Consider the following 25,700-nt stretch of genomic DNA (forward strand, 5'->3'; position numbering starts at 1 on the left):
TAACAAAAACTGTTGTCCAAATTTCTCCGAGTCGATTAATCTTTCGGATGAAGGGCGAGGACAGCCAACTGCGGAATTGTTAAGCGCAGTTTGCTGTTGATTGGTGAACGATTAATTGGACCACGATAAGAAAAAAAAAATATTTTCTCCCTCCTCCAGACGTTGCGACAATTTTTTATTTGTCGGTATTTATCTCAAATTTTTTCCGTGGCACCGTAAAAAACAAAAGAAAAACGTTGAAAAGTGAAGCACCCTGATATGTAATTGCAAGTATCACGTCGTTTCCGTAAGTTCAAGCCATTTTCCCAAAATCGCCACTGCTCGACTCGTTCGTTCGACGATAATTTCCCTCGTATAAGAAGCAAACGTAAACTTGTCAGTTCGCCTTCGGCTGCGGACGCTTGCTGCACAGGGGCGAGAAAGTGCTCGGCAAAGAAGCCCGTGTTTGCTCCAAGGATTTTCCTCACGTAGGTATACATATACGGGTAAACCGATCGAGAAGTCGGACAAATATTTACCCCGAAAAAGAGGAGGAGAAAGTGTTGGAGTCGCCCTGGCTGACTGCGGATATGTTTTCCTTTTTCTCACATGCGTGCTTGTTGTCTTTTTCGGAGTCGCGAGATAAGCTCGTTTCCTTATCGAGGGATTGATGTGCGTAAAGATTGAATTAGGGTCCTCGGACTCGTCTCGTCTCGCGATGAAAACATCTCATTTACCTCGTCATCGGTTATATCTTGTCGATAGCCACGAGTGGCACTAGAGATGTTGATAATTCTTTGAATCTTCTTGATGGAAGACGACTTATCACGTTGTATTTATATTATTTATCGGAGAAGGTATTTCACTTCTTCGAGAAATCGTTCTCGGGAAATTCGATATGATTTTTTGAACAAAAAATTCACAGACTATTTTAAGTCGGATTCGAAATCGGGTAAGAAAATTTGAAACCGCGTTGAAAGATTTTTATGAAATTTCACGAAATTGTCGAGGCTATCTTGTATGAAGACAGTTGCAATAACATTTATATTTTCCCACTCAGTTTCTCGCCTCCGTTTCTCAACACGTGCACAATTCGTTCCCCATGTGAATTCAATTTGAAACAAGTCCGAGTACCCAGAAACGAAATTCCAAGTTTATACTGAAGGAGACAAATGAGGTTCGCTACAGAAACTCGCACAACGTGGTTAAATCCTACGGAACTAATTGGAGAAAGAAGATTTGGTGTCCAACTCGTTACAGTCGCAGGATGAACTGAGTAACCGATAAAGATAATAAAAAAAAAGGTTGCAAGATAAAAAAAGAAAATGATCCTTTATGCTCGTCGTGTCGTCGACTTATTTTCGAAAAGTAAGAAAAGAAGTAAAAAAACGAAAAACTTTTCACCGAATGAAATTCCCGAGGTGTTTGGGTTGAAGAAATTGTGAAAAGACGCAGCTGAGCAAATACCAAAGATCCTCGGTGATATATTGATGATATTTAACGAGTGGTTAATAACCGTAAGACAAGTTTAGCAGTAGACGTTAACCTCATAGGTACAACTGTGCGTATATAATAAAAGCTGTAAGTTATACCGATAGCGGGTATTACGTCGTTAAACGAGTATCGTAGATTAAGCGAGTGTGTAAGAAAGCAAATGAATATATCTTGGCAGTCGGTAGATTTTCGCACGATATGTAGTAAACGCTACACGAGCGTGAAAGCCGAGCTAAATGTACGTATAATAATAAGTGTAACCCGCAATTATTCCTCCCCCCCCATTCGTTCGTCGTATAATGTTCAAGTGGACGTTTTGCGTAGATAATACAAGTAGTTTGTGCTAACCCGGATAAAGAATAGTCAGCAAACACGTGAATATAGACCGTTATACGTTACACTTTGCGGAGTATGTAAAATACGCGCTCCATGCGACATGTGCACAAGTCACTCTGGTTGAGGTTTATACTGCGACTGCAAGTTTACGACGAGACCGATGTAGATAGACCAGATTCGCAGTAGGAAGGAAGGAGAAGAAAAAAAAAAAAGAAACACCCCCTACACTGACCAACCACGGAATATTTGCACGGTAGAAAATGAGCAGTAGGAAATTTCCCTGCGGCGCGAATTTTACACGCGGTCGTAAATTAGGCGGGTAAAATTTGCAAATGAAAAAAAAGAAAGAAAACACGCACGGTGAACATGGAACGGAAAATTACAACTCTTCTCTTTCTATTTCTATTTCGCTCCCATGACTAACGATTCTGCCCTAACGAAAAAACAAACCCTCAACTTTTTTCTCAAGAGAATTTAGCATTATCACAGATTAGTTGTGGGTGAGAATTTACTCCTGAGATAGGTTTTTTTCTTTTTCTTTGAGTCGCATACTCGCTGTTTTGAAACACGCGTAAGGTACACACGACACTCTCGATAATTAATACGGAAATGACGAAGGTCTCATGAATGCACTAAGAGAAGTCATACGAGCGTTGAGCAAGGGTTGAAAAATGGTGAAATCGCTTTCTCCGGTTGACACTTTTCCCGAAGCACCAGTAGCAGCAGCAGCAAATATCACAAACTGAACCGTGATAAAGACGCGCCGTATCAAACTGCATTTATACCTATCGATGGATTGCAGCGAATAGAAGAAATAGTATATCCACACGTGTTGCAGGACAGACAACCGCTGCAGCAAACGTCGGATTAACTCCTACGATATATGCGAGGGCGTGACTCTACGGCGTGTAATTAGTTTCGCAATAAAACAAACATCTTGTATATACTCAGCACGCGGGGTGACTGGCATCAACGATATAAAGTGCATTCCGATATCCGACGCGCTTGAACCAATGCGGTGCGAATTCCGGACGCGTTGAGGCGTTGAAGAGTTAAAAAAGACCAAAAGAAAAAAATTACAATAAAAAATTGACACCGTCGCGATGTCGGTACAGCCCCGTGACCGGCCTTATAACGAGAGACGATTGCCTTTCATTTTTCTTCTCCTTCAAAGCGGCGAAACTGCTGAAAATTCACTCTTAATTGGCCACTGAACTCGGGAATTACAATTACGTACCAATGCCGATCTCCTCCAGTGGCGTCTTCGCGGCTCCAGCTGGCCTGCACTTATACACCGAAACGTCAGACTCAAGTCTCCTTAAGAGTATATTTACGAGTTCTCTGCACTCCCAGAGACGGTTGTAATAAATATAGTTTATTACACGCGAATGCACGCCGAATTGCGTCTCGAAGAAATTACTCTTGCTTGCGGGAGCAAATTTTTACCGTTGACAATAACCGCGATGTCTCACTGCCGTGCTATGCTTGTTGTAAACGGAATAGCGATAGTTGGAATTTTTGATTCGATTAAACCTCGCGTTTCGTTCAACGACTTGGTTGATTTATGAAAATTGATCGTGCATGCAGCGAATATAATTGAGTGAATATAAGCATCAAATAAAGTAAATCACTGACCGAGATCGTTTCTAAAATCTGGTCAATTTCAACGCATGTTAAATTTCCTGCGCAAAATGAGAAGTAAATTACTACGAGGTGCGTACAAAGTGCGTCGTCTCTCGAGTAGGTATTATCGCGTGTCTGAAATCTCTCACGTTTGCAGAGATTCGCTCGACAGAGAAACGCGGCTAATCGCTGATTCGTTAATTGCGCTTCGGAACCATCGCGGTTAATGCGACACGCGTTTATTCCCGTATCCTCTTCGACTTTGCAACTTCCGCGTACGATATTTCGTACGATGATTCTTTACGAGTTGAAACGCGCGACACACAAACGACAAATAAAATATCACGCAAAGGTGAAGCGACAAAGAAAGCCAAAACTGATATTTGAACATATCACTTACGGGGGGGGATGAATCTGACCGAATGAAGAATGCCTCCGGCCGATAGGGATAAAGATGGTGTAAGAAAAAGAAGGGAATCGCATCACCCTAAATAACATACAAAACGCAACAATTACGCGGATCATTTCCCCCGGAGTACCGCATAATATATGTACACGTACAAAAGTTGCGCAATTTCTAGCTACCGGGCTCATTTCTCACTCCCCTTCCTGTCCCGCAGTACATAACTCTCTTCTTGCTGTTCCGGTGATCCGTCTGTGCCGGGAACGCGTTTATTTCACCCACGTACCTATAATACTGTAGCGGTGTGACCGAGAATAAGAGAGAAAAAGAGAGAGAGAGAGAGGGAGATGGGGGAAGGGGGGTGGCGGTGGGTGGATCGCGAAGCGTTTCTCACGTGTGTAGAGCATGCCGCACCTATAACACACTTAGAAACCCGCTCCGAACACGTGCCGATCCCCTGCAGCACGTTTTCAGTGCAGCGTCGAGGAGCGACCAGCAGCCGTCAAAACGAAAGGAAACGAACGGTCGAATTGTTATCAGAGCGAAAGGTCGGAAACAAAGGGTCGATTGAGAAACGGGTGACCGCCTCCGATTAAACGTCCGGCCAAATCGGGCACCGACTCTTGTAACATCCCACGCTCGTGGGATATTTATCGACGAGGTGACGCGATACCTTGACGAGTGGGTTGTTTGACGTCTTAACGTTGCGAATTGTCAATGTCGACGAATAGATCAAGGAAAAATCGGTGTGGTTGTGTGTGAAACAAATGAAACGATAAGGAAATTAGTTGTGAACAAAACGAAAGTACCGAGCAAAGGGAAGATGTCGTCTCTCGAATTTCTACATTCCACTTTATCTTATTACGGTTAATTAATTATTTGGTTCGTTGCGAGAAGTTTCATCGATTCATCTCAAGATAAATTGGTAATGTGTTTGAGGTTTTTGCTTTTAAATTTTTGCGAGTTTTGAAATCGATAGCTGGTGGTTAAATTCTGGTCTTTAGTTCTCCGGAAGACTTTTCCTTTTGGGTAAACTAAAGTTGCCAGAATCTCTCCGATGAACTTTTACAACAGAGATGGAACGACTTAAATTGAATAATGAATTCGCATAAACTATTCCAGCGCACTTGATGATACCAGCGATACGAAATTCGTAAATAACTTTGTTCGCTATTCACAAAACGTCTCCGTTATTCCAACATACTTTACCGAATCCCTTGTCCTCTCTTTCCGCAACAATCCCGTGAAAAAAAGAGTTGCTTATCAAACTTGAACTTGTTTTCTACCAATCAAACATTTAAAAATCACTCTAGATTAACTTAAAACTAATTTACGAACTATAAACCAATGAACAAGCCTTTCCTACACACCCTGTATTCGCTAACGTGAAATAGTAATGCACGGGGTAGGAAATGGTACGAGGAGGAGGAGGAGAAGGAAACGTGGTGCGGGATCCGCAGCCAGTCATTGACACCTTTTCTCTCTCGGGTCGCGGGACAAAGTCGAACGAACGTAGGTATGCACGTAGGTATACCGAAATAAACGAGACGGTGAAAAAAATAAAAATCGTCTAGCTCAGCTGGTATAACGAAAGCAAAAGTACGTAAGTAAGAGTTCTTTTCTTCTAAGGGCAAAAGAGGACTCAACTTTCATAGCGTGCTGCTTACGTCTGCCGAAGTCACCGAAACAACCAAGGAAGTTCACCAGCCAGCTGAATCATTGCACCTTTATTACTCGTCTCTTTGTACGACGCCTTTTCTCCTCATCTTCGTCTATTTGTATACTTTTCTCGTATGCATCTAGACCAAGAAAAATTCTCGCGATTATACAGGGTAGAAGAGAGTCGGTTCTTTTCATGTCGAAGAAATATGAAAGAGCAGATGAAATTTTGCCGCAGGCGTTGTTGATATTTATCTTGTGTTCTTTTTCAATACTTATTTTTCAATCTCGTAATAATAATATAAATGGAATGAAATTCGACAAGAATTTAATTGGACTGGGATAAAACGGAGATATACTAAATCGAGAAAAGGCATCAGGTGTTTCTTAACCCGGTGTAGCTCGAGTGCTGCTCGTTTAATTGGCCAGACTAGACATCTCTGGATACGCCGCGTAAGTCTCAAGTAAAAACTCCGCAAGTCCTCCATTTTCTAAACTAGAGAGAAGGAGAAAAATCCACCGACACACATACCGTTTCACCCATCGTATTATACTCTGGTAGGAAATAAAAGACGAAAGTAAAAGCCCCCGGGGGGACATTAATAACAGTAGAGAGCAGTTGCACTAGACAGCCGTCACGTGACATGGACGGATATTCATAGCTGAGGCACCTGACCCGAATGTTCGCAAAAAGAACGAGGTTAAAAACGAGGTGAATTTTCCAGGGTTAATTCAACAATTTTCGTCGAATAAGTTGCAGCCGAGTTTCCTCGATTCATTTATTCAGCAGCTTTTCAGTCTTTCTCATTGTTAGTTCAAAAGCTCGCGAGGTGCGAGCAAATCTGCGACTGCATATCCATACATATATATCAAGGTGGCCCTTATTTATGGTGTTGACGGATTTTTTCCACCCCACCCCCCAAATCAACTTCAAATAATTCAAAAACAATGGCCTAATTTCTTCAGATCTTTACCTCAACTCTAAGATAGTTTGCATTGTGACCGTAGTTTCTTTATGGAAATAATATGAGAAAAACTTTTTTTCTCGGTATATATTTTATTTTAAAAGTTATAATGTTACAAATAATCTATAATTGCGAGGTTTTAGTGGGTATTAGTGCTACTATCGAGAAAAAAAATCACAGTTTTTTGCATGTTATTTCCATAAGAAACTTCGATCACCGTGCAAACTATCTCAGTAAGATGAGGTAAAGATCTGAAAAAAAATAGGCAATTGTTTTTGAATTATTTGAAATTGATTTCGGGGGTGGGGCGGAAAAAATTCGTCTACACCCTAAATAAGAACCACCCTGACGTAAACGGTGATCTTGATCGCGTCGCATTTTCGAAGACAATACGATACGAATCGGATCCGAACAAAGCAGAAATCATCGCCGTTTCAGCTGTTCTTAAATGACCCCGCAGGCGAGATTAGTTTGCACGACGTTATGAAATCCGGTCGATCACTCTTCGGGCTATCGCATCTTGGTCGAAATTCTCCATTACCACATCATATACGCATATTCCGGCACCCACGACACGTAACCAAATCTGTTACGCAAACAAAACGGGGAAAACCCGATAATTGGATTCGAGTTCGCCGCCGTTCGCGCTATGTTATATGCACGATATTGTAATATGGAAAATATTTATTATATACACGCGGTCCTCTCTGCCGCTCGCGCTCTCAGCGAGCTTGAAGAAGATCAATTTGATAAAAACCGTGGGGATGAAAATGGGTGAGCGAAAAGGTCGTTCTCCTCGTCCGTCAGAAACTACCCTCTGGGCAAACGAACGCGGCGCCAAGTTTCCGCTTGCCGGAGCAATTTGTAAGGAAAACAACGATCTGACGAGACGAGGGGAGCTGCTTCGTCGATACCTGCGCGTACACCCGGCGTGCAATTAATTTAACCATGCTTAGCCGAGGTTCGAGGGATCATTTAGCCGGCTCGAGACCAGCTACGCGAAATACTTGTAGACCTCTCTGCGGACTTTCGACAGGCGTGGAAAGGATTTACCTAATGTGAGAAACGGTCGCGGAATATCGAGACCTGAAAAATGTCCCATATGAACATGGTTCATCTACTCGACTCCAATGACAATTGTCACTTTTTCACATTTTTGGATAGAATTATCCGTAGGTAAGGACCTACATCGAAATTCTTTTGGAATTTCTCGAGTAATAGAAACAACAAGCTCTCCGGCACTAATTTTCTTGTATCGGATACTTCTGGGCTAAATCGGTGCTGGCCAAGCCGCAGTTCCACCCCGACTGAGCGCCAAGAGAAAGCTAACATTTAAAAGTAACAGCTTTATTCTAATTATTACTCCGTAGGAGAATTCCAAAAACAAACTTGGGACGTTCCTCCTACGGCATGCATACATATATATATACGTCTATCTAACCGCGTAAACAAGCCACCGCGGCATAGGGAGAAATTCGAGTTATGGCCACTGCGGGGTGAAATGTTCGACTTGATTATTTACACCGAGTTTACACCTCCGCGGTATCCCTGCGCAGTGTCCGAAATGTTTCAGGCGGAGTGATCGATGCTATTCATTATTTATTTACACATGGACACAACTTACAAGCTGGGCTCAGAACACGACGATCATCAATTATCCAGCCGGATATACTCGAGCGGCTTCATCCTCCGCCTGTAGGTTTGATTATTCATTGTTCAATCAGTCAAATTTGCATACTCGATGCAGCCGAGGGTTCTCTTTGACGCGGTAGAGAATATCTGCACGGCAAGATTACACTCAATTTTCGAATAAAGTCGTCTCTGCCCTTTGGACGACGAAGCATCGTCTCTGGTATCAAGTATCCCGCGTTCCTCGCGTCGCCGGGTGTGACTTATCGCACGAAGGATGTCAGGAAGGTGGCTCTGTACCCAGGCATTACTCTCCTCCCTCCCGCCCTTGGGAATGCGAAATAACATTTTTGGCTAAAAGTGTGAGAGACGTTGGCTGGCGCAGATCGGAGCTAGGTTGAGGCTCGGCTCAGCCTCTACCTACAGCTTGAACCTTCTTGAGTAACTTTTTCCTATACTACAACTCCGACGTTCTCCGTTCTCCCTTCAAGTAGGAGGGGATAAAAAAAAAAAAAAAAAAAACTTCTTAAAAGTTTAAAACAAACGCGATCCGAGCCGGGTAAAATTCAAAAGGAGCGATGAGAAAGAGGAGAAAGACACTCTCAACGATATAGAACTCGCGAGTAAAAAGGTAATAAAAAAAATCTATGCACGAAAAGTTTTTCCTACCATGAGGGAATGCGGACGAGGAAGTTCGTGGGCTCGTTCGTGGATCGTATGGTCAGAAGTATGCGGGTATTATGATCAAGCCTGCATCGATGTCGGTGACGAAAAATTATGTAAAAAGGTAAAATGAAGCGTGAGAGTGAAAACCACGAGCGTGTACTTATAATGGTTGACACCGCAAGTACGAGTATAGCAGGATATTTACATACGGTCACGGTATCTGACCTACAAGTTACGGACGTAAATGAAACAGTAGCAGATCAGTTACCTTGATGGGCTCAATCTTGCGGGTCTTCCTCCAAGTTTTCATATGATATATATTTCGTAGATTGAACCGCGGTGTGTCTAACGACGCGGAAAGAGAGACCAAGGAATGTCTCCGTTGAGGATCAGGAATTTCTCTCATTTTTTACCCTCATTCCAAGCATCGGAAAGGTAGAATTTATATCTGTGTCCATATTATTTTATCCCTGGTGATACGGTTCATCCGGGTGGAAGGGATTGAACCTCTGACCATCCCTCTTGCCCTTCTACAATGTATAAATTTAGGTCCATTCTCTTTCGTGATATGTGAAACGAAAGCGGAGGAGAGCAAAGGGACTGACCACTTCGGAGAGCGTGTTCGTCTTTCAAACGAACCCAGCGGTTGGAACGTCTTAAACCTTAACAAGGGGGCTGTTGTAGGAGATAAAGATATAAATACAGTACGAAACTAAAGGGACACCTATGATCTCGGAAAGTTGTATCGCCGGGGCGATGCGCCGAGGAGAAATGGAAGATGACGGATGAGCCACTCAGGAACGAAATGGGTGGTTAATATTGCCGATGGTGAGCAGATTGGAAGTGCATTTCGTCTGGTGGTGACAAACGGTCCGAGAGATCAGACGCGAGTGAGAAAAAGAAAGTCGGGTAAAAGGGCAGACTGGCCACTCGGTTGAACGATAGGAAGCCAATTAAGGAGGGAGGAGTTTTCGCCGTAGTCCTTTGTCAGCCTCGGTCCTTTTTATTTTGTGTCTCGACCCTCGGATGAAAAGACGAACAGAAGCCGAAGTCGAGTCCGAAAACCGAGAAGTGAGGAGGGAGTTTTAAGGAGAGCGAAATACCGGGTGGAAATCACTGGTAAACGTAGTTCACCGAAACCAAGTCAAGAAACCCTTGACGCTCGATGGACTGACTGCACGAAGAGGAATTCCAACAGACCCCACTTCCAAATGGAAAGCTCTTAACCTTATCCATTCCCGGCTCCTCTAGCTTCGACAGCCTTTAAAAACTCGACGGGATCCCGATTGATTACCCGATCAGCGATACGTCGATCGGCGACAATTCGCTCATAGTCTGCTTTCTGTTTCCAGGTTACTGCTGTGCCGGCGGACCACAATCGGAACGGCTACAAAATGCCACGAGCATCCGTTGTCCACGTAACAACATCCGTGAGGAGACCACGCAACATGGCTCAGGTATGTCTTTGAATCTGATACGCGTTGTAAACCGGACGCGGACTGCGTTCAAAAGTCATTTTTTAACAACTCCGAATCGATCTTTCATCGGACTTTAAAGACCATTCGTCGCGCGAGAAAATAATTGGTACATGCGTAGAAACGTTTTGTCCCTTTCATTTGTAACGAGATTAAATTTGAAGGTGGAAAAAAATATACTACGAGTCGATTGAAACTGGTCGAGATGATGATGACGAATGATCGATTGTGAGTATAGAAAATCGCGAATTGACTTTACCCGCGTCTCATCCAATCCGGTGGTTTGAAATTGGAGTTAAAAACCGAGAGGAGGAGAGTCGAGAGAAGGATGAAAATAGGATAGAATGAAACTTGGTTGCAGCGGGAATTCAATCTGAGAGCTCCCCGGCATAATATAGGTACGCGGTTAGCTTGGGGGTGGTTGGATGGATATACGTATATACCTATCTATGGCGGATACACTTATCTATGGATATATAACGTACCTTATAAGCTAATAGGCGGACCGGCTGAAGGTTTCATTGAATTTTCTACCGCGGAGCCTTTGGCTCGCGGCCATATTGAAATGCAAATACCAAAGATACCGAGTTAATTGAGTGGCCCGTACTTAAACTGCGAAGGAACCTCGGAAAGCTGGCTCGGACCTCCAGCTTCGTGCTCTATAAACCACTCGAACCATCGTCTATATCCTATCCTCTGTAGCTGTCTGCCATCCTCGTCAACCGCCCGGCATTTCCATAATCCGATGGATTTTTTTGTTTTTTTTTTTCAAAGCTTTTTCCTTCGAAACCCTTCTTTTCCGAACTGATATTCTTTTACACGAAAACTAACGACTTGCTTTTTCACACCAACGACGATGAAAACTCGTACCGAATTTTTCAAGCTGTTAAAATATTAGTAAGCAATAAAGCTTAAAGAAAGCGGTCTGCATGATAAAATACAATGATACGGTAACTGAACGATATACCGAAATGTTGGTTAAATCGATTATTTTTTAGTATATATACCGGATTTATTTGGAGATTAAGGTTATATATTTAAAGACACAAAAAAAGGTGGACACTACAGTTGAATAAATAATTATTATACTCGGAAAACAAGAATAAAATGTCAAATCAAATCGACAGTCATGTGATTTAATGTGAATAATTTCAAGCTAGTTTCAAGATATGTGAACCGGTTGGTAAATAAATCAGATAAACTGTCACCGGAAATGGAGCATGTGAAGTACCAACGTATATAATCAAGCACATAATTGATTAGACGCGCTCGTGTACCTATAATTAACAATATTTATTCACTTTTTAATTTCATTGAACTTTCTCCGATTGCAAATATACATACCTATATAATATGTGTATATAATAGATGAATTTTTTTATTACCACGTCCACACACGTCACACCATGTTGTATTACGATGATGATAAACGACGATGAAAGGCAAAAAAGAAAAACACGCATCATTTTGAGATAAGCGACACGCGTTGCATGTTAAATCGCGTACGACTAACAACGTATCGCGGTGCTGCCTGCAGCTATCGCTAAGTGACATTGCAGGAAGGCAGGCGAGACTCGCGTGGCAAACACTCTGCGTCGTATAAAAAGGGTTGGTGGAGGTGGCGGGTAAATGTCGCCGGAAATTACAAGCTCTTGGGGCACGAGGAGCCTCGCTGCAAGCTCGTTGACAGGGGCCAGGAACCGGGGACGAGGGATCGTTGTTTGGAGGAGGAAGCCGTCCGCGGAAAACGCGTGTAGGAAAACAGGCAGCTCGCTCTTCTTCTTATTCTTATTCTTATTATTATTCTTCTACTTCACTTTTCGCGTGAAAAATAACAGCTCGGAAACCGTGACTTCGACCCTGTCCGAAACAGAATCTCTCACATGTCTCGAACTTGTTGACGGAATAAACAGAAGCTCGAGCTTTCGCTGCAGTAAGGCTCGAAAATCATACTTCAACTCTCGAAAGTTTTTTCGAAAGTTGATACATCCGGTAATCAGAGCCATCGTATGTTCGGAGTTTTCACGAGAATGAAGTTTACAGTAACGTTACTGCAACGATGCATGTTTAGAAAAAATCGTTACTTCGCGCCTTGCGGATTGTCTGAAATTTTGAAATTTAGTCAACTATGCATGATAAACGAAACATACTCGTGCAATAATGATTTCTTCCCTGATATTTCCGGTACGTTAACGTTACTAACTTCAGCCTCACGAGTTCTCACCGTTCGAAGTTTTACCTCAAACTGACGATGTAATACGTATATTCGTCAATCTCACATTGTCAATTCGAATATCGGTCATTCTGCATTCATCTCCGGGTAGAACTTGATTTCGTTACTTTTCGATTTGATCGCGACACTGCGGAAGAGCCCGGGAAAAATTGACAAGGCGTCACTCGTCAGATAGATCGAAGGTATAAAAGCACCGCCTCTGAAAAGCTCGTCGTCGTCCCAAGTCGATATAGAGCGAAAAATTTCGCCTAAATTGGATATTCGTTTAATTTCGTATCTTATTTTTTATTTCTTTTTTTTCTTAGTTCATATATATTTTGCAACACCGCGTCGTTGCGGAATATTATCACCACTGTAAACCAGTTAATAATGGAGGATGCCGCTCACGCTTTGTGCGCGATATTTTTGCAGAGCGCAAAAGGGTCGCCGGATATGAATCAAAAATAATTTTCCGCCCGTCGAGGGATGGTTGTATCTATAATATAAGTACATACATATATACATATACACACACACACACACACGCGCGCATATATTTTTTACAACTACCATTCGAATGAATTCTTCGTTCTTTATCGGGTCGATCGAACCAACAACTTTCGCTAAAAACATATCGGGTGCTGTACAGTAGTTTCGCATAATAGAAATATTGGAGACAAGTAGAAAAATAGTGAAATAAACACAGTTTAGAATGTGGAAAAATAAGTATCAAATTGAATTTCATCAAATCAATAATGCTGGAACCAAAAACTAAATCGTAAGCATCTTTTATTCAGCGTTTATTCTTACAAATATCACACATTCGGCACTTTGTTACGTTTGTTTCTTTCGTAAAAAACGGTTCAAACAAAAATACAAACACACACACACAGAGCACTTTTGGCACCGAGTATAACATGTTTAATTAGAAAAAAAAAAAAAAAAACAAGTCGCACCGCGTTCTCGTGTATGTTATCCTTTAACTTCCCCCGGAGCGTATTAAATACCGCTAATCGATTCGAGAGGTGAAAAGAGAGAGACGGAAGTGGAAGGTATCTATCTCTTGGATGACAAGTTGTCGAGCATGTCGCTGAAGGGAACTGATGTTTTGTAGCACGGTAATCATCGATTGAATTTAACGCCTAACGATCGGAGGTGGATGATATATATTTCATTATTTTGCAGAGGCGTTGCTTCACCCTTATCGAGTGAAAGAGAAAAGCGTGTATGAAAGGCCGTCAAGTTAAGGCTGCAACGATGCGGCAGCAAAGAAAAGATGAGCGTTTTACCTCTTAAGTGGAAGATCGCGCTCAGTTGATTTTTCGTTTCTATACAATTTTTTAAGTTTATCAAGTATCGTTAATAAGATTTTTTTTTATTGCTTACATCAATCATAATATCAATTTACTTCACAAAGAAGACCCACAGTTGTAATATCAAGTCTCCTTTTGATTTTTCAGAAGCGTACGTGACGACTTTTTCATTATTAATTCGATCTTATAAAATAGTTGTAGTTCAATATGAACTTTTAATTTAGGAGAATGAGATTCCCGGACGATATATCGTTGCGTTATGAATCGTGATTATTGGGTTGGATGTAAATGTTTGAAAAGACATAACAATTGAAATGCTGCAACGTGTTTCTTCACAAATTCAAAAATGAAAATGTGAAAAAAGTGAATCTTTCTTTTAACCTAAAAAAACTTTCTAGGGTGTGCCACGGGGAAAATCGTAATTAATTTTTTTCTCAAACACCCTAATATCCATAGAACTGTAATAATTTCCTCGGGATAAAGATATCGCGCTATATTTAACGTTATTCAATACTAATGATAATGCGCTTCTAGCTCCTCCTCGCAGCTTATACAATACGTACACAAACACACACATATATATATATATATATATACACACCTAACTGCGGAATACGCGCGACACGATCTATAAATATTTGCCGTCCACTGTATAGATATATTGTACGTATATCCATATTCACCGTAATCCGTTCAACGATGTTTACTCGCACATATTTGTAATCGATTATATTATCAGAGCCGCATTAAACACCCACCGGCTCCGCGATCCCTCCAAAGCCTCTTCGTCGGCCACGCCGGAGCAGTTATAATACCTCGAGGTTTTTATCTGAATTTTTCCATCTGAAAATAACACCTTTGAGAAGATCGCCGAGGATGAATTATACCCGGAGACGACGACCCGCTCCGATCCGAGGCCCAACGTAAATCACAATTTACCATCCTGCACTCGCCAGGCAGTCCTGCAGGACCTCCGACGGAATTCCGAAAGGACCCCGGGAACTCGGCAATGAAAACCGACACGCATTATTCGTGCGCACGATGTTCTCGGATTGGAAATTCAGTATTATTGTTATCATATCATATCAAGAAGAAAAAAATCGGTTGATTTCAATTTTTTAATTTTCATTCCACTTTCCAGAAAAGAATATTCGATAATTACGCTTATCAAGGGGAATAGCGTAACATTTGTTACGTAAAAATAAAAGGAAATTGATATTTGTAAGAAACTCTAAAGTTTGCTAAAATTTTTTCTTTCTTGTTATCGAGTTTCCCCTTCTTTCGATATACCATGGCAGATTTTCAAGATCTCCTCGAGCGTTACGAGTGCTATCAGATATTTTATAACTCTTAGGAAAAAAAAAAATCCTTTTCTCCATTCGACAGAAGTGAACAGCTGTTCATGTAATCTACCTACACAAGAATCTGAACTCGCGTGACCTTTGGAAAATTACACATTAGCCCTGGTCGGGGGCTGATTGTAAGTTAATGCCGGTGATGGGGATGGAGAAAAATACGGAGAGGTGAACGAACGGGGTGAAAAAGTACGCTGTTTCACACGGCAATTTTGTAATTATGTCCCACATGTAGCTACGCAAGCACGTGCCACCATGGGAAGAACGTCTGTTGTACCCATATCTTCATAAATGTACGATCGCATCACGTAATTTATATACATATGTAACACGCGTGAGCAATACAAATTTACATATAATGCAAATCGGTGAGAAATGATACCTCGATTTTTTTTTTTTTTTTTTACGTACCTCCGAATGTTTGTATATCACGGTGTGCATGTTGCGCAACGCAAACTTGGTGAACGTCGCGAGGAATGACAATGAAACGAGTGTCTAAAATTCTTCAACGGGGTGGAATGCAGGCGTGCACACACCACGGTAGTAATTGTGCACAATTTTTATTCCACATATTATACGATAACTGAACGCTGAAACGGGTCTATATACGTGGGGAAGAAAAAAAAATTTATACGATTATTACACTGGAAGGGGGCTAAAAATAATTGGATCACACTTTTTCTTCTCCTTTAGATAATTGTCAACAAAAATTGAAGCAAATAAACGGTGGATTGGAAACTTGGACAGTTATGACGTCATCCATTTGTAATCTGAATATGGTAGATACGCGTATTTGAAAATCAGTGAAATTAAATTGCTACTTTTGTAACATCAAAGGGAAAAAATCTTACCTGATTGTTTTGCGTTTCTCTGATTTTCATACACTCGTATGAGAAATGGATACGTTCTTTTTCTAATCCCAAGACCAAATCGCGCGCTTGTAAATTCAATGTGCTTTGTGTATAATACGCGATGAGGTGGGGCACGTTCGATTCTATCTCGTCCTTTATAGAAATTTATCAGGAAATATTGGCAGAATTTATAGCAGGTGCAATTGACATCCTTTTACAGATTGGCTCTCTTACATTTTGATACACGTGCTCACATATGCGCATGCGCGTGTGTGAAAAGACCGGCACCTCGCAGCCGCTTCTCCGACTCCATCGTTCGGTACAAATCCCCCCCTCTCTCCAGCCATCTGCTTCACAGATGTCATCGTCAAGATATCCTCGATTCTTTTATTCTCACCGTATAAAATATACACTCCCGACGTATATCTGAACGTAGGCGAGGCTCAAAGATGATCATCATCTTTGGAGTTGGGTATGAAAAGAAATTCTCAAAATATATTGCCCCAATTTAATTCTATACTAATTTCCTACCATTTCTCGAATACGTGAATGGATCTCAGATTCGTGCAAAATCACAGATTGGACGAGAATACCTTTCTTGTATAAATTCCGGTCAAGATTCGTTCTCAGACTTGTGAATCAAGCCTCTTCGCGCAATATCAATTCGCTAAAAACATAGCTGCGAATTGCTTGTGAAAATTAAGTTACACTTTGATCAAAGTTTCGCGAAATTCTGAACGAAATTTACAACCATCTGCGATTATGTCCCAAGATTTCTTCCCCAAGTATTACAGCTTCCCAAATCGCAAACTCCTCTCGACTATTGTTCTATGACATATATGTATAATGTATATAGTATAATAAATCCGAAATTTAAACGGACCATCATTGTATTTCGATGAAAGCACGCCCAATTCGTTTCCCAGATCTAGGACAATGTTATCGGTGATAATATCGGCCCTATAATTTAATACGAGATGATCCTGAAGCTCGTCGTGAATGAGACTGACTCGGGGAATCTGCGTTTAAAAGGACCGGTGCCTTAATACCCCCGGGTCGCTTTTCAATTTGAGTCAAGTCTCGAACAAAATGCGACCAACGTAACAAAAGACCTGTCGTGTCTCAATAGAAAATTTCCGGCGTGACTCGAGCCATGAAATCCGGCCGAAAGAGCCACGTCGTTCCCCCGTTCCATATCCAACATTGTAAATTTCCCGGCACCATACGGCGAATCTCCTCTTTCTCTCCCTTTCCCTCGTCCAAGTACATACCGAGAAACGATTTTATGAAAGAGTCGCAGAGAAATGCGAAAAGAAAAGGCAGAAAATTTCCGGTGAAAAGCGCAAAAAGGAATTGACGAAAATACTTTTAAAACGCGACATAAAAGTCGCGATATAAATTATTTCAATCTTTCGATTTCGTACGAATACAACCGTTATTATTCAAGTCTCGGATTTACTTCCGAGAATGTGTCTCAATTTTTCCGAAATATAATACCCGTGATAAATGACGAGGGTGGAGAGGAAAATGTTTCTGAAAATTGCGGGTTAAAACCGACCGCAGCTAAGCAAGAGGCGTTGAGGAATGTTTATTTAGTATTCCAGAGGTTTTGTCCGGAGTTGTGTATAATACATATGTATGGAAACACGGTATGAATGTATGGGCTTTCAATTTGTGAGATGCAATTTGTCGGCGGACGGCGAAACCCCGATACAATTTCACGAGACACGTTCGGATGAAGGGCGAGACGCGAAGGGCCAATAGAAACAGTTCAGAACGTCGTTTCGGTCGTACATCGACAAGACGTGGCGGTAAAATTGGCTACTCCAAAACAGCGAAACAAGAGAAATGAATAAATAAAAAGAAATAAAGAAATCAAAAGTATTTTCACTGAACGCAAACGAAAAAAAAAAATATCCCCCTTCTACCCATCTTCTCCTTTTTCCGTTTTAAGAAGTCACAAAACAGTCGGCATTCGGCGCTGAATTCAATGGTTTCAATTTTTTCCATTGAACGGGCCCTGGTGTAAAAGATTAAACTTCGTTAATGTCGTCGTTCGGGAAGCAACAGAACCCGTTCATTTTTTTTTAAATGTTTTTTTTAACGTCCTCTTCCGTTTCGCTGATAAAAACGGAAAGCGCCAATATCCATAAAATTTAACGAGCGTTGTAACGCTTGACGTGTGAATATAAAACTGTGGACCATACTCGTTTCAGGTATGGGCAACGCTGGCAGTTTCCATGGGATCGTTCGCTGCTGGTTTAGCAAAAGGTTACACCTCACCGGCGATAGCTTCTCTCCAAGAGGAGCATCACAATCAAACATGGTGAGTACGCTGCACTTCAATGTATTATAAAGTTGAACGAATAGTTTCTGTAAATCAAAGTTGAAAATTCAACCCAGGCGAGAAATTTATTCTACAATTTTTACTCGCGGTGGCAATTCTCTGAAATGTATTTTGTTGGGGTTCGGCAAATTCAAGACTCGAGGAGGAACCAGAGTGGCGTAATGTAAATTCACACGTAATTTCTTTTGGCTTGACTAAATGGGCTTCAAGTAGAACTTCGGACGAGTTCCTGTTACTGTACTTGAATCGAAATACAAATTAGACATTCACGCGTAAATTCGAGTGATTTCTCTTATCGAGAATCGCGTAGTCGTCAACGTTTCTCAAGACTTTTCAAAGTGGATGTTCGGAGAAATTCGAGAGACATTTTCCCCGATAGTTCATATACGACGAGCGAGCGCGGCACCGACAAAAAGCTCTCTGACCCTAGGACGTGAGAGAATTCGTGAAAACGAGAAACACGCATGGAAGAAAAAGAAACAAATCTGGTCACGTATTATGTTGCAAGGCCCGGTTTCACCGTAACGAAACAACAGGCGTCATGGGTGGCTTCGCTTTCGATGTTGGGCGCTTTTTTCGGCGCCATTATCGGCGGGTGGATACTGAGACGAGGAAGACGCCTCGCTTTGCTGGTAACGTCTCTGCCCCTGACAGCAAGTTGGGTCCTGACGGTGGTAGCGCCGACGGTCAAGCTGATATACACTACCAGCTTGATCGGGGGCCTTTGCTGCTCTATCATCATGATGGTGACGCAGGTAAGAAAGAGTCTCTTTCAAGTCAGAGTCATTCAAAATTTCGCCGCTGAAGAAACGCGGGGAACGAGAATAGACCCAAGGGGCTCCTCGATCTTCCTTCTCCGAGGAGTCGCTGATAAGCTCGATGATAAAATATCGCGAAGCGGAAGCTCTTTTTCACAAAGATATATTATCTACGTTCGGGGTAAATTTGTATTCACGGCTCCTTCGATTTTTGCATTTCTTCGGTGCGCGGGCAGTGTTTGTAATAATAAATCGAAAATGAAGGATAATATTAAATAAATGTAACGAAATCGAGAAAGTGGATGAACAAAGTAGACTGAGATCTGAGGTACGGTAAAAACAACAAATTGAAGATAAAAGCCAGTGGAGAAGAGGCCTCATTGTCTCCACTGCAGTGATCTCGGATCTTTTCATCCCCGACTTTTTTTTTTATCCTCTTCGTTATTTTTTTAATCCCCTGTTTCTTTTTTCAACCCCTCACGAGAGACTTGAAGCAGCGCTAAATGTCGTTCCCCTAATTGGTTGTAATCCAAAGGAAAGAAGAAAAAAAGAACGAACAAATAACGTTTTCCTCCCAAAATGAGCATTTGTTGCGAATCGCAGACGGGTACAGTCTTTTCAATAAAAAGTCTCTGAAAGACAAGTCCGTCTTTAAGCCATCAAAGTCACGTTTATCACTGAGGGTAGAAGTAAGTTCTAAGCCGTATTAAGAAACGTTTCTGAACACAGATTTGGGGGTAGGAAATTTCGAATGTCAAGAGACAGCGAAAACGTTCGTCGATCTCTCATCGACCTGCAACCCAGACAAAGTTTCCTCTCGTCATTCCAGGTCTACATATCCGAAATTTCTACCCCGGGAATCCGAGGCTGTCTTTCGGCGGTGTTGAAGGTTGTCGGTCACGTCGGAATGTTACTGACTTACATCGCAGGGGCGTATTTGAATTGGAGACAAAGCGCAATGCTGGTGGCAGTGGCGCCGCTTATGCTGTTCATCTCGGCTCTTTTCATCCCCGAAACACCATCTTACCTGGTGTTAAACGGCAGGGATGAAGAGGCGGCCAGAAGCCTGCAATGGCTGCGCGGACCGCACGTCGACATCAGCTACGAGCTGCAGGTAAACGAGCGTCATTCGATCTTGTGTCCGATGGTAAAAAAAGGTTCGAGTGCAGGGTTTACCTACTTGTTTGTTTCCCACCTCCACGCAGATCATCAAGACGAACGTTTCGGCAGCGAGGGCAACGCAGTACGGCCTCACTCTCAGCAGGAGCATAAGAAACCCACGCCTCTACAAACCCATTGCCATAACCTGCGGCCTGATGTTCTTCCAACGGTTTTCCGGAGCCAACGCGTTCACCTTCTACGCGGTGACAATATTCCGTCAAACACTCGGAGGCATGAACCCACACTGGGCAGCAATCGCCATCGGAATTGTTCAGCTACTCGCGTCGTTGCTTTCAGGTAAAATGGATTTGCACTTCTTAACAAATCAACTATACTATAGGACAATTTTTGTGATGAGCTCGGTTTCATAGCATCTGGTAGTGTTGCTTTGACATCGGATGATGTTGGACTGAGATCAGATACCGATTGGGTATTAAATTTTTGGATGATGTTAGATCGACGCCAAATTCTAGTCTTTGGAAGTCTGCACCGCAATACTTCCGAGTGTTCACAGGGTTTCTCTAATCCAAAGACCCACCCTCTCAACTTCCAGGTTTCCTCATCGACATAGTCGGCAGGTTGCCGTTGCTGATAGCGAGCACGGTGTTCATGTCCTTGGCGCTGGCCGGTTTTGGAAGCTTCGCGTACTACGACAAGGTACAACTATCCCACTTGACGCAGGTCGAGGTGGTGCCTACGGGACAGTACGACTGGATACCTCTGCTCTGCGTCCTCGTCTTCACGACGGCCCTGGCTTTGGGCATCTCGCCAATATCTTGGCTATTGATTGGGGAGCTGTTCCCCCTCGAGTATCGAGGCCTGGGCTCCAGCCTGAGTACGAGCTTCAGCTACGCTTGTGCCTTTCTGGGAGTCAAGCTGTTCGTCGATTTCCAAGAGGTACAGCATACCTAATTCTATCTTATCCCCCGAACTCGCTTCCCTCTCCGAGGATCTTCTAACGTCATCTTTCCTTCTCTCGACTACCCGCAGGACCTCGGACTTCACGGTGCGTTTTGGCTCTACTCAGCGATGGCGGTGTGCGGTTTGTGCTTCGTGGTCTGCTGCGTGCCCGAGACGAAGGGCAAGCAGCTGGACGAGATGAATCCCGACTACGCTCAAGCCCGGTAGTATAAGGCCTCCCTTACGGGAGGTCTGTCGAACCTTGAAAAGACGGGAAAACCGCTGCCGGGTTGCGCGTATCCGAACATGCACCACCCCCAGGGTTTGTACGACGTAAGTCGGCCGTCGGAAGAAGGCGGCGTCGAAACGCGGACGGCGGCTTTGAGCTACTCGACGATATTCCCGGAGCGAAATCGCAAGCTGTCCGATTACTGCGGCTTCGTAACCGAGAAGACCGGTAAATTCGCCCGTGATTTTGGCAGCTACCTGCAGTCGCAGGGTCGACGATTTTACCGCAGAAACGAACCTCTCGAGGTTGACGCGGCCTTGAGACGGGCCACTCGCGCCTCGAACATACCCCAGAATCTCCGAATCCTCGAAGAAATTCAACGTCAGAGATTTGCCTCAAAGGAAATCGACGCTAATATTCGCCCGCAGACGTCGAGGAGCTGCGGGAATCAGGTGGCCTGCAGAACCACCCCGAGGAAGACGCCTCAACGTCGGTACGACGACCCGCAGGAGTATTTTTTGAGCAACTTCCGGGGCGACGTCGACGCTGACGGAATTCGTTCGGCCACGATCCCCAGGAGGAGCAGGAGCAACGGATTCGAGGAACTCTTGTACTCGGCCAGGACGCCGAGTATGGATCTCAACTGCAGACGGCTGCATCCGAGGAGCGTGCAGAACCTGACCGCGTTGGAAATCGACAGGATACTGACTCAGGGCACTTATCCTCCGTACATGACGAGGAGGAACTCTTCCTGCAGAAGGAATTCCAGGCGCGGGAATCGCGACGAGGCCGAAAACAACGAGAGGATTCATCGCACTCTGGCAAGACTGAACAAAAGCTTGTCGAGAGAAATCGGTAACTATGCACCCGGTCGGGTTCACTACGAGAGAGAGTACAGGATATACGGTAAGGACACGGTCGCGCTTATTTACTATAAAACTTGCTACTTGTGATGTCGCTGTATCGGCAAATTTTTATCCTCGGTTAGGATACAACCCGAAAAAACAAAAAAAAAAAATAACAAAAAAAAAAAAAAAATACGTAAATATATCGTTTCGCGTATTTTTCGGCAGTTATATGTGTAAAAAAACGCAAATCTGAAGAAGTTAACGACATTATTTGGGGAAAAATATTTTTATGCTCAGTTGTATTTAGCCTGAATTAAGAAGAAAAAAAAAAAGGAATTTTTCAAACTTCTATAATTTCTATATTATGGATCTTAATTTTGATCTTGTAGACTAAAAAGCGACTATTTGTATAGGCAGAACTTCCATACATCGTGCCTTCCTATAAAAACCACGACAATATTACGTATCATATATATTATTAAATATAATTAAATATTTAATATATATGTATACGCGGAGAGATAAGTATTTAGAAAGATATATATAATAATATGTACTTCGTGAACATGTTTATTCTTAGATTGCGTTAATAGAGTTGCCTATGGATCTATATTTATTGGTAGACACATAGGTATTAAAATATGGCTGTACGTCTATATTAGGGTCGTTGAGTTATTTGCTCCTGATTGATGCAATATTTTCTACTATCTCAAAATTCTAGATTTATAAGAAGGAAAAAAAAACACCAATACTAATCGTGAATTTCCAACAATCGATAACCTTGATTTGTCAAAAAACTAATTTTTAGTTCATCAGAATTTACGGTAATTTCAATTGATAATTAAAACCTCTCGACCAATATTTCTAGCAAAAAGAAAAGTATAAAAACATTGTTTTTATTTGCTACATTTTTGGAGCGAAGCGAAAAATATTTGTGTCGAAAGAAAACGATGTATTACCCTGATATAGATATAAGTATGAAACATATACGTACGATTGCATGGACTTTTTATTAGCGTGCAACAGAAATGAAGCATAAATAAAATTTCTTGTCTGTCTCTTGATCGTACGCGCGAAATGACGAGCATAATTGACTTCGGAAATCTTGACAATACTGTAGTACGGTGTATTTGATATAAATAATATTATACTATACGATATATTTAGATTGTAAGTATATATGTGAAGCCTATATCACGTATTATTTTTAAGAAGACAAGAAGAGGAAAAGGAAACAATAGAATTAACATATGACAATACAGACTATATTGCCAAACTTTGTAAATATAAAAATTAGGAAAATCCCCCCCCCCCCCCCGATATATACTTAAAAAATTCACGTATATAGAAATAACAAATATATATATACTTAAATGCAGATCGTGCAAGGATAATAAACAGAGAAAGAATAAATTATTATATAGAAATATATATAATAAGTATACAAACGTATACATATATCGCATCAAAATAACCATGTGCAACTGGTAAAAAGAAAAGAAAAAAAAAGGTTCTAAGCCTTCCTTTGCAGTTTGTAGAGAAAAATCTCGCGAGATTTGCATTTGAAATTTTGTATTTTTATATAGTTGATAGTAAAAGTAATCACGGGCTAACTAGCTTATTACTTGTATAATTAATAACGTATAGCGGTACTGCAACAAGAGCCACGATGATTATGATACGTGAAATTATCGCGTCTCGTTATTGCAGTATGTATGATATATTTTTTTCTGAATCCGTGAATCATATCCCTGCCATATCTGAATACTTGATTGATAAAATTAAGTAGCGTTTTCGAATCCGTATGTACGAAGCTATAGAAAAAGAGCAAGAAAAATGTACTTAAGATGTGTAGCGATAGGGCAATATCTATACGGTGTAGATCTCTGCAATCAATAATACAAATAATTTCAACAAATTTTTCTTTCAAATACGCAAATATTGTTCATACTCGAGGAATGATAATTGTAAAACTATTAAAATTTCGCTCAATAATTCTCACGAAGAAAGTGGGATAAAAAAAAATATGAAACCGTACGAAGTGAATTATCAAAATTAAAAATGCTTCAAACAATTGCTATCGTAAATTTGAGTTATTTACACTCATATCAAACAATGTATAATTTTTCGAAAACCTTATCGTTCCCGAGGATCTATATATAATTTTTATAAAATACTGTTAAATTGGAGAACGCTTTGAAAAAACAACACCGAACCAACATGTTCCAGCAAGACGTTACATTTCCAATAATAATCGAATGAAAAAAGAATGTCCGTAGTTGTATAACTAATAAGTTGACGGGAGGGAAAAAAAATCTGCAGTATGCACTTCTGTGAATTGAAGATCTATTATTCTTATTATTATCATCTATTATACCCAGTTGACAATATTGAAAATTGTACAAATATCATATACAAGGGTATATTTAAATTATATATTCTGTGCGATAGCGCGTGTGTAATTGTACTTTAAAACTTTAACTAAATCAACCGTCAGATAACGATTGAAGCGTGCCACTTTTTTATCGTAAAAAAAAAAAAACATGAATATTATACGTCAGAGATGCTTGTAGTATTTTACGAATTTCTAACAATCCTTCTATATTGAGATAACGTATATACGTATATACAATTAAATATAAAATATTACGCGACAATAAAAACTATATATTCAAAAATATATCGTATTATACGTACACACACACACACACACACATATATATATATACGATCAATGCTGGCCATGTGAGTAAAAAAATGAATAAAACATTATTAAAATCATAAATTCTATCTATCAAAAAAGAAATATCAAAATGTATTTTCAAAAATGTGCAACGACTTAAGAAAAATCAGATAAATAAAATACTTCTCTAGCTTCGCTTGCTAGATTTAATATTTTTGTAAAAACGCCTAGGATGTAGCCATGTTTCCAATAATATACGCCTATTCGCTAACTAGACAATAATAAAACCATCTGTTGTTAAGCTTAAGAAATTAAATAAGTTGTGCGCGTGATGCGAAAAAGAAAGGGAAAAGAGAAGAAATTTGCTCGTTAAATGTACCAGTAATTAATAGAAGGAAGTATTTGTCTGAATACTGTATCGTATCTTGTATGTATCACGTGTCGCGAAATTCAATCGTAAACAACCGAACGAATTTACGCTGACACTAGAAAAATTCCCAGTGTAATGCTGCCGGGAAGATTTCATGGTACCTGACTGTTGTAAAATATCAAAAACTACACTACAGAAATCAAGTAAAGGTTGCCATTTACTTGTCAGGCATGTAACGTAGATCATATAAATTCTATGTACGGTAGATCGACGTGAAGATGATGGATAATGCGTAGCACAAATTGAATAATTAAAAAATGAATAGTCCTGCCGAAATAAATATCAGTTTGTTGCTCCAAGCTAAAAAGCTCAATATATCGCAGTACTTAATTAAACTTTGACAGATGCAGGTTAAGAGGAAGAATAATTGCCCATTTTATGTCT

The 25,700-nt window shown here is 41.2% G+C and overlaps 2 protein-coding genes across 14 annotated transcripts in view; one reads left to right on the top strand and one right to left on the bottom strand.

Annotated features, from left to right (window-relative positions):
- LOC124177964 (facilitated trehalose transporter Tret1-like) overlaps nt 1-22,401 on the top strand; it is a 67,720-nt gene extending 45,319 nt beyond the window's left edge. For all 13 annotated transcript variants that reach the window (XM_046560981.1, XM_046560989.1, XM_046560996.1 and 10 more), the window contains 7 exons: nt 10,107-10,211; nt 18,177-18,286; nt 18,816-19,062; nt 19,895-20,179; nt 20,271-20,523; nt 20,780-21,123; nt 21,217-22,401. In XM_046560981.1, coding sequence (XP_046416937.1) covers nt 10,107-10,211; nt 18,177-18,286; nt 18,816-19,062; nt 19,895-20,179; nt 20,271-20,523; nt 20,780-21,123; nt 21,217-21,354 — 1,482 coding nt within the window. In that variant the 3' untranslated portion in view covers nt 21,355-22,401. The remainder of the gene's footprint in view (nt 1-10,106; nt 10,212-18,176; nt 18,287-18,815; nt 19,063-19,894; nt 20,180-20,270; nt 20,524-20,779; nt 21,124-21,216) is intronic.
- Nucleotides 1-25,700, bottom strand: part of LOC124178019 (mediator of RNA polymerase II transcription subunit 20) — a 90,004-nt gene that overhangs the window by 63,180 nt on the left and 1,124 nt on the right. The gene's annotated exons all lie outside the window — the stretch shown is intronic.

Source organism: Neodiprion fabricii, chromosome 1 (genome assembly GCF_021155785.1).
Source record: "Neodiprion fabricii isolate iyNeoFabr1 chromosome 1, iyNeoFabr1.1, whole genome shotgun sequence".
NCBI classification, from domain to species: Eukaryota; Metazoa; Arthropoda; class Insecta; order Hymenoptera; family Diprionidae; genus Neodiprion; species Neodiprion fabricii.